Source organism: Mizuhopecten yessoensis, unplaced genomic scaffold (assembly GCF_002113885.1).
Source record: "Mizuhopecten yessoensis strain PY_sf001 unplaced genomic scaffold, ASM211388v2 scaffold923, whole genome shotgun sequence".
Lineage (NCBI taxonomy): Eukaryota > Metazoa > Mollusca > Bivalvia > Pectinida > Pectinidae > Mizuhopecten > Mizuhopecten yessoensis.
This window is the reverse complement of record NW_018403789.1, coordinates 77,937-93,579: the sequence shown is the minus strand read 5'-3', so window position 1 is coordinate 93,579 and position 15,643 is coordinate 77,937. Positions and strand designations below refer to the sequence as shown.

At 35.8% G+C, this 15,643-nt stretch overlaps 1 protein-coding gene across 3 annotated transcripts in view; it reads left to right on the top strand.

Annotated features, from left to right (window-relative positions):
- Positions 1–15,643, top strand: part of LOC110455327 (nischarin-like) — a 39,889-nt gene that overhangs the window by 18,119 nt on the left and 6,127 nt on the right. For 2 of the 3 annotated variants that reach the window (XM_021505411.1, XM_021505425.1), the window contains 5 exons: positions 1,338–1,466; positions 3,584–3,700; positions 4,264–4,348; positions 6,692–6,828; positions 9,919–9,989. In XM_021505411.1, coding sequence (XP_021361086.1) covers positions 1,338–1,466; positions 3,584–3,700; positions 4,264–4,348; positions 6,692–6,828; positions 9,919–9,989 — 539 coding nt within the window. Of the gene's footprint in view, positions 1–1,337; positions 1,467–3,583; positions 3,701–4,263; positions 4,357–6,691; positions 6,829–9,918; positions 9,990–15,643 lie in introns of all 3 variants that reach the window. The other variant, XM_021505418.1, reaches the window with a different exon arrangement.

Genomic DNA, 15,643 nt, shown 5'->3' with positions numbered 1-15,643 from the left:
TTGTACACACCAGTGATGTACAACTGTGGCACACACCAGTGATGTACTACTGTGGCACACACCAGTGATGTGCAACTGTGGTACACACCAGTGATGTACTACTGTGGTACACACCAGTTATATACAACTGTGGTACAAACAAGTGATGTACAACTGTGGTACACCCCAGTGATGTACAACTGTGGTACACACCAGTCATGTACAACTGTTGTACACACCAGTGATGTACAACTGTGGAACACACCAGTTATATACAACTGTGGTACAAACAAGTGATGTACAACTGTGGTACACCCCAGTGATGTACAACTGTGGTACACACCAGTTGTACATCACTGGTATGTACCACAGTTGTACATCACTGGTGTGTTCCACAGTTGTACATCACTGGTGTGTGCCACAGTAGTGCATCACTGGTGTGTACCACAGTTGTACATTACTGGTGTGTGCCACAGTTGTACATCACTTGTGTGTACCAAAGTTGTACATCACTGGTATGTGCCACAGTGGTACATCACTGGTGTGAACCACAGTTGTACATCACTTGTGTGTAGCACAGTTGTACATCACTGGTATGTGCCACAGTGGTACATCACTTGTATGTACCACAGTGGTACATCACTGGTATGTGCCACAGTGGTACATCACTGGTGTGTACCACAGTTGTACATCACTGGTGTGTACCACAGTGGTACATCACTGGTGTGTGCCACAGTTGTACATCACTTGTGTGTACCACAGTTGTACATCACTTGTGTGTACCACAGTTGTAAATCACTTGTGTGTACCACAGTTGTACATCACTGGTATGTCCCACAGTGGTACATCACCGGTGTGTACCACAGTGGTACATCACTTGTGTGTACCACAGTTGTACATCACTGGTATGTCCCACAGTGGTACATCACTGGTGTGTACCACAGTGGTACATCACTGGTGTGTACCACAGTGGTAAATCACTGGTGTGTACCACAGTTGTACATCACCGTTGTGTGCCACACTGGTACATCACTGGTGTGTACAACAGTACAGTAAAACCTGTCTAATCTGAAACCATGTTGGATGCAAAAAGTATTGGTCAGTTTAGATGGGATACCAGAATATACAGGTTTATTTTGTAGTTTTTATTAGAAAATTGGATTTTTAAGTATCATTCACCCCTGAAATTTCATGATGAACTATTCCAACCTTTGAATTGGAGATTCACATGTGTCTACAGGGGTGAATGAGTAATTAGGCATGATGTCAAAATCTTCAGGTGTCGGATCAGATTTTATAGTTTGTATCTATCTCGCTGTATACTATAATTGACTGTATGTGTATATGTTGTACTCCAGATGACAGAGGTGCTACATGTGTGTAAATTGCCCTGTCTAGAGGAACTTCACATGAACAACAATCCAGTGACTACAGTACTGGACTACCGGACTAAAGTCCTCTCCATGTTCATGGACCGGGCATCAGAGGTATAATCAAGTTTGTCACATTATGGTTTTAGGGTTTATCAAACAGTTCCAATACCACTGTCACACAAGTTTATTAAACATTTAAAAAAGCTCTGTCTTTAACATACTGATGGTATTTTTTAATATATTTTAATTAATGATGAAAATAAGTATGTTTAAATGGTTGTTTTCTTGTTAGATATTGATGTTGGTGTGTTATATTTTGGCAGGAAAGATTACAGAATTAGAACCACCAAAATTAGCATGCAGACTAGCAGTAACTATATACACATAATAAGGGCTGTAATATCAGTTTGTCACTATACTGATAATATGTCTCTTTGGCTATACAGTTTTAGTAATGATGTAAGACTTGCAACAGAAGACAATTACAGTATATATCCTGCAATAAGCACAGGGGGCCTACACATAATGTCTGACTGAAGTAGGGGGTGGGCTTATTACAGGACAACCCATAATGTCTAACTGAAAGTAGGGGGTGGGCTTATTCCAGGACAACACATAATGTCTGACTGAAAGAAGGGGGGGGGCTTATTACAGGACAACATGTAATGTCTGACTGAAAGTAGGGGGTGGGCTCATTACAGGACAACACATAATGTCTGACTGAAAGGAGGGGTGGGCTTATTACAGGACAACACAAAATGTCTGACTAAATGTAGGGGGTGGGCTTATTACAGGACAACCCATAATGTCTAACTGAAAGTAGGGGGTGGGCTTATTCCAGGACAACACATAATGTCTGACTGAAAGAAGGGGGTGGGCTTATTACAGGACAACGCATGTCTGACTGAAAGTAGGGGGTGGGCTTATAAGGGCTGTAATATCAGTTTGTCACTATACTGATAATATGTCTCTTTGGCTATGCAGTTTTAGTAATGATATAAGACTTGCAACAGAAGTCAATTACAGTATATATCCTGCAATAAGCGCAGGGGGCCTACACATAATGTCTGACTGAAAGTAAGGGGTGGGCTTATTACAGGACAACACACAATCTCTGACTGAAAGTACTGGGGTTGGGCTTATTACAGGACAATACATAATGTCTGATTTAAAGTAGGGGGTGGGCTTATTACAGGACAACCCATAATGTCTAACTGAAAGTAGGGGGTGGGCTTATTCCAGGACAACACATAATGTCTGACTGAAAGCAGGGGGTGGGCTTATTACAGGACAACACATAGTGTCTGACTGAAAGTAGGGGTGGGCTTATTACAGGGCAACACATAATCTCTGACTGAAAGTACTGGGGTTGGGCTTATTACGGGACAACACATAATGTCTGACTGAAGTAGGGGGTGGTCTTATTACAGGACAACACATAATGTCTGACTGAAGTAGGGGGTGGGCTTGTTTCAGGACAACACATAATGTCTGACTGAAAGTGGGGGGTGGGCTTATTACAGGACAACACAAAATGTCTGACTAAAAGTAGGGGGTGGGCTTATTACAGGACAACCCATAATGTCTAACTGAAAGTAGGGGGTGGGCTTATTACGGGACAACACATAATGTCTGACTGAAGTAGGGAGTGGGCTTATTACAGGACAACACATAATGTATGACTGAAAGTAGGGGGTGGGCTCATTACAGGACAACACATAATGTCTGACTAAAAGTAGGGGTGGGCTTATTACAGGACAACACATAATCTCTGACTGAAAGTACTGGGGTTGGGCTTATTACAGGACAACACATAATGTCTGATTTAAAGTAGGGGGTGGGCTTATTACAGGACAACACATAATGTCTGACTGAAGTAGGGGGTGGGCTTATTTCAGGACAACACATAATGTCTGACTGAAAGTAGGGGGTGGGCATATTACAGGACAACACATAATGTCTGACTGAAAGTAGGGGGTGGGCATATTACAGGACAACACATAATGTCTGACTGAAAGTTGGGGGTGGGCTTATTACAGGACAATGAAAAACCTTTGTTGGCATTACTTCCTTACTGCAATATATATTGGTGGCCTTATTACCAAGTATGGTCTTATTGCTGGATAAATACGGTATGTACATGTACATATATGTGTGTAATGGTTATGTAATTAGAAAACACTTTTCACTGTTTATGTCCTGAACCCTTTACAATGGTTGGTGTGCTGTAGGTACTTCTGGACGACCACAAGCCCAGTCAGCAGGAGCTGGACACAGTGGCTGTCCTACAGGCTATACAGAAGTCTAAGGAAAACAAGGACAAGTCCCGGAAACCCATTACAAGGAAGGTACGTGTTGAGTGTGAAAACCCACAGAAAATGTTCAGCTAGTGTAATTTCCATTGTCAGAGGAAAAAAAGAAAAAAAACAATCAAATTTATTATTTCTTTAAATTCATTATTGAAAAACAAAATTAATCCATGAGTTGTGGGTTGAATGTGACCTTTCCTTAATTGTCATTACTTTTCTGTGTTTTTCCTTCTTAATTACTTAACAGACCTTAATATCACCTACCTGTATCACCTATATACCTACTAGACTTTATTGACCAAAGTGACGACTGCTTAGTCCACTGTCAGAATCATGTGTGGAATATCATGCTACCATTTCAAGGTTTGATAAGATATTTCAGCATGTCGGCACTTACATGTGGCCCATGATGGGGCCCCATCATCTGTGAATACCATCTTTATTTGACCTTAGCTGTTGCCGCGATGTAAAATCCTTAACAAACAAACCACCCCTCGGAACCCAACTTATGATTCGATATGTAGACTACTTGGTTCCTTCACTGTGTAGTCTATTTAGTTTCCCTGTGTCACTCAAGCTTATCATCTTTTGTTCCGTTGCAGTCCATCAGCGACGACCGCCCCTCAGGATCTCCTGTATTACCTGACCTGTATGAAGAGCAGGCATCCCCCCAGGCCAGTTCTACAGGTAATAATGTATGTATCCCTCCAGTCCGGCACATGTCCTCAAATGGACACGTCCGGCCTGGCTTCACATTCAGCATGGCCTGTTCTATGTCTGGTTCGTAGCCCTGTTGTCTGTATCTTTTCTTTTGATGCTTTGTGGACAGTGTTATGTGAATCATCTAATTATCATTATTTAAAATCACATAAATCCATATACTTACTTATCGCTTGATAAGTTTTTCGATTTGTCTTGTTTGCTGTAAAAGTTGAAATTCCACACTCTGGAAATATTCATGTTATGACTCTTTAACCCAATCACCCCTAAAATCACATTTGAACTTCACTAAATCAAAGACTGGGCAAGTCCAGGTTAAAAATGTAGGGGTGAACGAGTTAAACTGACTGTGGTGTGGAAAGTAATTCTGTAATCTATTTATAATTCTTAATATCTTACATATATGAGTGTATGAATACACTAATTAAAAAAAGCTGGAGCATTTCCACACTGCTGTGTTATCTCCACTTTAACAGTAGGAAAACGTGCAGAAATAATCTGAAGTGAACATTATTTATATGACAATTCAATTTTACATTGTATTTGATATTATATTTAGTAATACACCTTACAATTTCATCATTTAGTAATTAACAAACTGTAAGCGTACTAATTTTCGTGATAGTCTACTTTTAGTAGCTTTTATGTTACAGCTTGTCCACTAATTCGTGTCCTCAGCTAAAATTAAACTAGCACAGGCTTTTCAAACCATGAAACGCAAGATTTCATGGGACATTAAAAAACAACCGCTGTACATGCAGTCTATTGCAGAGAATGCCATTTGTTCTAATTCATCAATTTAGGTACAGCGATTCTGCTAATTTAAGAGTGCGCTACTATGTCGTAGCTCCTTGATTTGACTAAAATTTGAATAAGCTAATAATAGTATGCTTGTAGTAATCTCTTTTAGAAGTAAAAAATATTGTCTATAAAAGTTACACATATTTAAACTGTAAAGTTAGGAATTTATGTGGGGTTCAAATTTTGTAGTTATTCCAAAACAAAAAACAAAAAAAAACATTGTTTCTTGAATAGATAAACTTTTTGGAATAAGAATAACCACAGAATCAACAGAAGTGAACATTTTTTTATTGGAACATGAACTGAAAACAGTTTTGGAGAGTGAAAGAAAGTGTCAGGCAAATTTCTCTGTTCAAAATGTTATCCACAGACTCTTACACACATTGCTCCCTGTGTTAAGGCACCTACCTATTGTATCCCTTACTCAGTATAGCTATGATAAAAATATGGCCATAAAACAATGGTAACAAACCGAGAACAAGAACATTTCTATGAAATCACTAATTTTCATGGATTTTTTTATTTCGTTGATTTCATCCATAATCTTCATCGAGGAATCAATATGTCAACAAAGTAATTACAAATTTAATCTATAAGGCAAATCTTCATTTGAGTAGGTACTCATAATCCATGAAATCATGTACCCACAAAATGGTGTTTTGTCAGAGAACCATGAAATATACGGCCCCTCGAAAAATATCTGATTTCAAAATAATGACTCTTTGCCCTCTTTACCTAATACAGAAAAAATTCAAATAAACATCAGGCATCAAAGGTTGAGCAATCAATAATTTCAATTCTTTGATTTGTACGTGTACCTATAATGCTTACAGCATACCACAAATACTGAAAATCCCAGGATGGAAAAGATTTAACTATTTTTCAGTTTTTGGATAAATGAATTTGTGGGTTTAAGCGTATACATGAAATCAGTGGAAAATAAAAAAACAAAACACAAAACAAATGAATTTGATGTATAGATGGTTTATATTTGGCTGTGAATACATCTTTGATTGCATTGATAATATATAAGTGTTGAATTGTTGAAATATGTGAAGTAAGTCTAATGAAAAAAATAATTGTTGGTGGTGGAAATAACAAATTATATCTCTTTTTTTTCTCTCCTGAGTTATTTCCCTTTATCAGCCTGATTGGGATGCTGTTGTCTTGTCGTTTCCTTCCAAGAAATTACTTAATTGGTCATATTTTTTCCTTTTAAATATGTTATTTGTTTTTTTCATATGTAAACCACTTATATTTTCGCATATATACATACCGTAACAGGTATTTTCAATGCAGTTCTTGACAAAACTAATAATTCTGAGTTCAAACATCTCTGGGTTATTTATTCAAACACATTTGAACACAAGATGCGTATCTGTTGCTATTGATAAATATATTATTTGAAGCCAATTTTGGCTAAAAAATATTCACGAAAATTAAGTGCTTTACAGTTGCTGTATGTTGTGTTTAGTTGTGCATGCTTGACCGTGTTTCTGATTTGCCTAGGCGTAGAGGGTATCCAGGGGGATGCTAGCCCAGTCCCTTCACAGAGACAGAACTCCGAAGGGGATCTCTCCCTCACCTCCTCAGGGAGCTGGTCACAAAGTCTAGTGTTCCTTCAGCAGACAGGCCCAGACTCAAAGGTTGATACAAAAGAAAGCTTGAACTCGTGTCAGTTTTAAATCATTATCCCATAGTCAAGGATTACAGTATAAGAACTGCTATTTAATCTATAACAAAGGTGAAATTTTGATTTCCGTTTGTTACATGATATAAACTGATGCAGGAAGAATTTTTGACTTATCAAAATGTGAAAGAGCTCAGCTGAACTCTTCATTTTGTTTGTGGTACTGTAAAAGTAGAATTTTTTGTAAGGTGGACATTTTCATGTTTTTGGTGTTTGAGTACATAAGCAAAACAAATCCACACACAAATATGTATTTATGGATATGTATCTATACATTATATATATTTTAGATAAATAGATTTCAGGGCCTTTGCGAAAATGATCACACTTTGATCATACAGTTTCAAGAGTCACTCATGAGCAATTCCCCACGCCACATTTTCCTGGTTTGAAGTATCTAATACTGAACAGATAATGCATCACAGTGTTTTATTTACGTACCCCTGTGTCCCCATACTGGTTAAATGTTGTCTCCCTTTAATTCAAAAGTCTTTAATTTCACATGTTCATATTTGCAACATTATAATTCCTTTGGCTTTGATTGGTGTTGCTTGCTTCCTGCAAATTATTGTTTTCCTCCTTTTTTCTGGTTTTTCATTTGCTTTTTAATGTTACTTAACATTTAATGTGTATTTATTTTCTGTATAAAATAGACAGTTATCAGGGAAGTAGTGTGGGTACTTGACATTTATTATGTAAAAGCAGCCTATACATTTTGTGGTTCTATATTATTAGAGACAGATATCAATGATCAAGTGTTGTTATTGATGTTTTAATCATATACCTAAATTTACTGATAGATTACAACTGTTGTAGATTACTAAGTAAAACTGCATTTGAATAAGTCATTCAATCCACCCAATGGTTCTTGAACAGGATTGTATGACTATATACACATTGATTGTGGTTTTAAATGTGTAAGATTTTAATGCAGTACTTTGTCAGCTACATAGATGTAGAGGTTCCCTGAGGAATATTTGATGCTTGTCATGTTTATATTCTACAACTGAAATTGGACTCAGTATACTTACTAAAGCAGTTGGGGTTTATTATGTCTCCCTTGGAATGAAGGGAGACATATTGTTTTAGTACTGGTTCTTCTTCTTCTGGTCCTTCTAATCACAACTTGTCTGGGCCATAACTTTAAAACCGTTAAACATATCTTGATGAAACTTGAGGTATGCTTGCATCACTCACAGAAGATGTGCAATGCACTGGAAGGTCAAAGGTCAAATAAGTACAAGATTTTCAGTAAATTCTTGTCCGACGCGTAAATTAAACTGTTAAAGATATCTTGACCAAACTTAATGTATACTTGCATCAGCCACAGAAGGTGTGCAGTGCACTTGAATTAGGTCTCGTGCCCTACTATATACAGAGTTATGGCCCTTTGTTTATTTTAAATACCGAAGTTTGTCCGGAGCATAAGAGAGTTATGGCCCTTTGTTTATTTTAAATACCGAAGTTTGTCCGGAGCATAAGTTCCATGTTATTTCACATACGCTGACCAAACTTACCATATTTATGTATCTTGGGAAGGCAGAATCTATCGCACTGAAATTGGGTCTGATGCCCCACTATATGAAGAGTTATTGCCCTTTGTTTATTTTTAATACCGAAGTTTGTCTACAGCATAAGTTCAATTTTATTTTTCCCACGTTGACCAAACTTGCTATAAAAAATAATGAGCAAATAGAGGAACCAGATTGTAATCAGATGTGTGATAGTTCCTTTTTGTATATACATGTAAATGTGTGTAGTACCATATAGCTGCTGAAACGTAACCAAATTGTTATAGATAATTTCACATGAACCAGAATAATTCAAAAGTTTGACGGCGTAGAGTTTACACACCATAATCTTGATGTGACATTTCTATTCTTCCAAATATGCATTGGCTAATGAGGGAAGACATAAGTTTTTGTTCACAAAAACAAATTTCTTGGTTTTCCATAAACTTTCCAGTTATCTGACTTGAGTGAGTAAATTTTCAAATTGTATCAAGTCATAAGGCTAAAGGACTGCCCCTTTTTACAATTTGAAAATTATCTAACGAGAGTTTGATAATCATGATCACCAAGTATATGGGCCTTTTCTCCCATAACATTCAGTTTATGTCCAGGAAACCATGTGATTCTCTGTGTTCGGTCTGGGGAAAACATCTGTGAATCAGTAAGTCACAATGGAATATGCTGGTGTAAAGTATTGTATCGTGATGCCATAACTAAAAAATAACTGGACAACAAAATTATGTTGAGGTTGCTACCCACATATATGTAGGTTACATAAAATGTCTACCAACTCTTTGCACATTTATCCAAAACTTCAGGAAAGGGGAAATATGTAGTGGGTATAGGAGAAATGGCATATTGAAATGTAAATATACTGAGTATGCTGCTATGTAGACTGCTATAGTTACTTGTAGTACTGTTATGTAGACGTACAGTAGACTGCTATAGTTACTTGTAGTTACTTGTAGTACTGTTATGTTCACTCAGAATTACATTTGCATTTTCAAGATTGCTAGGTTTGCAGTGTTCCTTGACTACAAATATTTCAAGTTATGTTAAATTCAGATTCAAAAATTCAAAATAAATAACTCTCCTGTCACATTAACTCTGTATACAGAAATAATTGGTCCTTGCATAATTGAATAGATGTAATAATATACAATTATGTCACTTTCTTAAGATCAATGTGAGGTTTTATGGACCATAGAAGACCAATATTGATTTATCTGTAAACTGAACAAATTAATGTTCATAATTGATATACAACATTTGGTATAGCGCCCTATCTAGCTAACATAAGCCACGCTAAAGCATGGCTATTGTCAAGATATGACTCAGTCATACATGTAGCTTGACAAAGGGACCAGTTGGTCTTTAAACATTGCGACACGTTTAATATGTACACTGTTTGTGTAGAAAGTAAAACTTTTATAGTACATAGATATACAATTAATATAATTAGCATATACATTCATCAATATAACTTACGATTGTACAGAAGGTCTTTTATAAGAAAAATCAATATTGTGTTGCAGGCCCCGGTGGAGACTGCAGGCAACAGGAGTTATGACGAGAAGCTGGAGGCTGACCACACTGTGCTATCACAGTAAGATGTTTATAGCTCTTGTTGGTAAATGTTATCATTGTTCTCATCTCTACAGCAGCTATCAGCATGACAAGCTCTGTCTATGTGCTTGGTGCCTGGTTATTGTGGTAATGTGATGATCTGTAGCCTTGCTCTGCTAATCTTGTGATATCTGCATAAACATATCTAACTAGTAACACTAATCTTTCCGATACTCAAATTTTAATATATTCTCCTCAGGTATTGTGTCAATACCTAAAAGAGTACGAAAATTTGCCTTAATGGATCTCTGTAACACTGCCAAAAACAGTAACTGAGTATTGAAAACTGTTTTTTCAGGCATCACTATAGCTTTGATAAATCATTTCTGAAAAGAAAAACCAGACCTTGCAGGACATTAGGAGAAGTAATAAAGATAAAATACAAGTAGTATAATCAACGACAGTGTTCCGAGTTCAAAAAAAGCAATGGGGCTAGACACTGATTTAAACCCTAAACTTCAGATTGGAATACTATCTCTAACTGATTGAGCTACCTGGTCAACGGAAGTGTCCTTGCCCAACTGTGCTACAGTTATATCCTAAACGGAAGTTAAAGGGGTAGTTACTCAAATAGGAAAAACCACAGTGCCAGGGATTCCTAAATGAAAAGGATTTTTGACAGTTTTTACCATGAAAGTTAAAAGGATTACCATTAAAAGCAGTTAATTTCCCTACACCTGTATCATCAATGATGATTTGCATTTAAAGTGTATTAAATATTTTAAACAAAATATGATAATTTTAATATTGAAATTAATTCTGTGATCAAAAATTGATTTTCTTATATTCTCAAAAAAAATATTTTCATCTTTTATTCAAGAACATTATATTACCCATCTAAAAACGATTTCTGTACCAAGAAATGTTGAAGTGAGTCTTTCCTATTTTTAACACTTGAAATAGTTTTCAATGCTGGCATTTAATTGACTTATTTAATTGCTTTTATTACAATTTTTTAGCCAACAGTTGAATATTTACCCTGTTTCAATTATTTAAAACAGGATTTTACTTGGTTGGAAAATTAAGTCAAATTGTAATATCTGCATGTCTTTATCTACATACTAACCCCTGTGTCTATGGTAACCTGGGAATATACTGTATACTGGGAATTTTCACTGCAATTTGATTTTAACCTTTTTTCACCCTCCCTACCGAGGGTGAATTATCATTATAGTGAACATCAATAGAAAATATAATATACATAGTAATTTAAAGATTGGAAGATTGGCGAAATTCTTACAGGATGAATATGGATTTTACCGGCAAAAGACGAAAGTTTGACTTGGCGAAAAATTTCCGGTATACAGTGTATCTTGTATATTGTACTTAGTATGCTTAGATGCATAACTAACTATCTCAGATGCATAAATAACTATCTTAGATGCATAACTAACTATCTTAGATGCATAACTAACAATCTTAGATGCATAACTAACTATCTTAGATGCATTACTAACAATCTTAGATACATAATTAACTATCTTAGATGCATAACTGACTATCTTAGATGCATAACTTACTATCTTAGATGCATAACTTACTATCTTCGATGCATAACTAACTATCGTAGATGCATACCTAACTATCTTAGATGCATAACTAACTATCTTAGATGCATAACTTGCTATCTTAGATGCATGACTAACTATCTTAGATCCATAACTTACTATCTTAGATGCATAACTTACTATCTTAGATGCATACTAACTAACTATCTTAGATGCATAACTTACTATCTTAGATGCATAACTTACTATCTTAGATGCATTACTAACTATCTTATCTTAAATGCATATCTAACACTCTTAGATGCATAATTAACTAACTTAGATGCATAACTATCTTAGATGCATAACTTACTATCTTAGATGCATAACTTACTATCTTAGATGCATAACTAACTATCTTAGATGCATAACTAACTATCTTAGATGCATAACTTACTATCTTAGATGCATAACTAACTATCTTAGATGCATAACTAACTATCTTAGATGCATAACTAACTATCTTAGATGCATAACTAACTATCTTAGATGCATAACTAACTATCTTAGATGCATAACTAACTATCTTAGATGCATAACTAACTATCTTAGATGCATAACTAACTATCTTAGATGCATAACTAACTATCTTAGATGCATAACTAACTATCTTAGATGCATAACTAACTATCTTAGATGCATAACTAACTATCTTAGATGCATAACTAACTATCTTAGATGCATAACTAACTATCTTAGATGCATAACTAACTATCTTAGATGCATTACTAACAATCTTAGATGCATTACTAACAATCTTAGATGCATTACTAACAATCTTAGATGCATAACTAACTCATTTATATTCATAGTACTTTTTAATGCAATTGCAATTTCACCCATGTTCATAATGATGTACTTCCTTAAATGACCTTAGCTGTTGATAGGACGTTAAACTCTTTACAACCAACCAATCATAACAATGTAATTGGAGGTAGAAAATGTTTATTGTGAGAGAAAAAATGTCCATGAGCACGAAAAATGGATTTGCAGGTCTAGTTTAAAGCGAGTGTGATTTATTGCATATTACATACCTTATTTAATGTTCTTGATTTGGATAGAAAAATCTGTAAAAAATAAGACCTATTTCATTTAAAATTGCATAATGATGTTACCTTAATGTTGGACTTTAGCTAATGTAAAATTTAATGGCCAAAAAGTTATTTCAATCAGTGCATTACAAACGTGACTTCGGCAACCAGATTTTACAGCAAGTTGCAATCACATGTGCGTCTTATGCTTATCATCGTTCACAAATCTATGTAACTGTCATATCAGTATGTTAGGCAAGTTTAAAGATCTTAAGCCTAATTCGTGGAGAAATTAGTAATCATTATGTCAGGTTCAAATACTCATAGAATATGTTTGTAATTAAAAATAGAAATGTTAGTCAAAGTTCATGTTAAAGATATGAATTATTTTATTTGTGAGTGAAAATACTTCAAAAACTCATCCACCATTACACAAAGTATATACAAAAGCATGTTCATTATTATTTCGACTGTGTTCATAACTCTGTAGGTGTAGAACATATATCTTAATGTATCAATTATACAGTTGTAATTTCTATAAAAAAAGAATTTATAATAAATATCATCCAGTCTTTGATTGGCACTTAAATACATCCTGGTATTTAAATCTGAAAACAGATAAACATTGAATCAGATATTTGAACACATTTTTAGTCTGGACTAATATTTTTTGATTGGGTTCAAATTTTATATGGGTGCAGTGCTACTATTTTATGTGTCGTGGCCATGGGTTTTCAGTGATTTGTGTACCTGTAATGCTTTTTTTAGCTCACCGGGTCCGAAGACCAAGGTGAGCTTATGCCATACCATGGCGTCCGTCGTCCGTCAACAATTTCTTTAAACGACCCCTTCTTCTTAACCACTGATTGGAATTTAACTAAATTTGACTGGAAGCATTCCTAGGTGGTGGTGATTCAAAATTGTACAAATGGTGGGGCTGACCCCCAAGGGGGCTGAGGGGCGGGGCCAAAAGGGGGCAATTTTGCTTTATTGCTTTAAGCGACTTCTTCTCTGGAACTAAGAAATGGATATCAACCATATTTGCATGGAAGCATTCCTAGGTGGTGGGGATTCAAAATTGTACAAATAGTGGGGCTGACCCCCAAGGGGGCTGAGGGGCGTGGCCAAAAGGGGGCAATTTTGCTATATTGCTTTAAGCGACTTCTTCTCTGGAACTAAGAAATGGATATTAACCATATTTGACTGGAAGCATCCCTAGGTGGTGGAGATTCAAAATTGTACAAAGTTTGGGGCTGATCCCCCGGGCTAGGGGTGGGGCCAAAATAAGTTTATCACTAGGAAATGGTTGAGATACCCACCGTATAACCTTATATACAATTGCTGAGTATGAAGAGAAGAATGCACAGTTGCTTCCAGGATGGCTCTAGGGTCTGGCCCCACCCTTGGATACATAGTCCCTGGGTCATAACTTTGAAACGGTTGAGATCCCCTCCACAAAAATATATATACAAATGCTGGGCATAAAGAGATGAATGCAGTCATGATAATAGAATAGACCCTGGGGTCTGACTGAACCTCTAGGGACCTAGTTTCTTAGTCAAAGCTTGGAAGCAGTTGAGATCCCACCCTATAACCATATATACAATTGCTAAGTATAAAGAAATGAATGGACATATGCTTCCAGGATGGCCTTGGGGTCTGCCCCACCCTTGGAGACTGAACCCCTGGGTCATAACTTTGAAATGGTTAAGATCCCCACCCCAAAACTATATAAACAATTGTTGGGCATAAAGAGACTATAATGCAGTCATGATATTAGAATTGATCCCAGGGTCTGCAGACCCACCTTTGCAGACTTAACCCCTGGGTCATAACTAAGAAATGGTTGAGATCCCAACCCCAAAACTATAAATACAAATGCTGGGCAAAAAGAGACGAAGGCAGTCATGATATAAGAATTGATCCTGGATTGGCCTTGGGGTTTGGCATATTCCCTTGGATCTCATTTGGAGAATATTTTGCCATGATTGCTTAGATATCCAGGTGAGCGATACAGGCCCTCTGGGCCTCTTGTTCATATTGAGATGGCAAATATATTTAATTGTATTTTTTTATACCTTAAGCTTAATACTTAAATACAGTATGCTTGAAAATGTTTACCCGTACAAAATTCTTTCTGCTAATTTTTGTTTACCTGGGGTGTTTGTAATGCGAGGTTATATGATGAGCAATGAGAAACATTTTAGTTAAACATGTATCGCATGCATCAGTGGATTCATATGATGTACAAAGAATGTTCGTGAAACCCGAATACAACAGGAACAGGCTAGGCAATGAAAATAATAAACGATCTGACATACATTTGAAAAATGAAGCACAGACTTATATATGATGTACAGGTGTTGGGACAGTCAGGGTAAAGTGTTTTATATAGCCAACAGGTGTTATCAGACGTAGGGATATATTTCGCTGAATAACATTTTTCCCCTATTTCCAGACTGCAATTTCTCTACTTTTACGAAATATATTCACACTTTTGAAATCTTCTTTCATTTAGAGTTGATTCATGAATATGTAACAAATGACAATTATGAGAGTTAAATATAATTTAAGATCTTGTTGATTTTTAATGGAGGTGTGATGAAAAAATATATAAATAAATATGATCAGGGTTTCTATTTCAAAAAGTCCCAAGCAAGCTGAAGTGATGAGATAGTGTAAACCCCGAGAACACCCCCACACACATACCAATCATTGGAGTTATTTATGTTTTCAACAGTGACTTTCAGTTTTGACAAATATTCCTGTTTATTTGTGATATTCATATGCTAATTTTACATGCTATTCTAATGGGAGATTTATTTGACGTTAATATGTTAAAAACAACATTAGCATTTCAGATATGATAAATTAGACTAAGCATAATTTTTAAATTGCATGCTGCAGAAATCTAGACGTTTTGATTTTTGCGAACGCATCTGGAAAAAATATTGCTGGGATATGATGGAAAAAAATACACGTAAAATATTTAGCTGTAAGGACATTATAACAACTTATAAATGGAGTGATCTTCAAATGATAATGAAAGATAACTT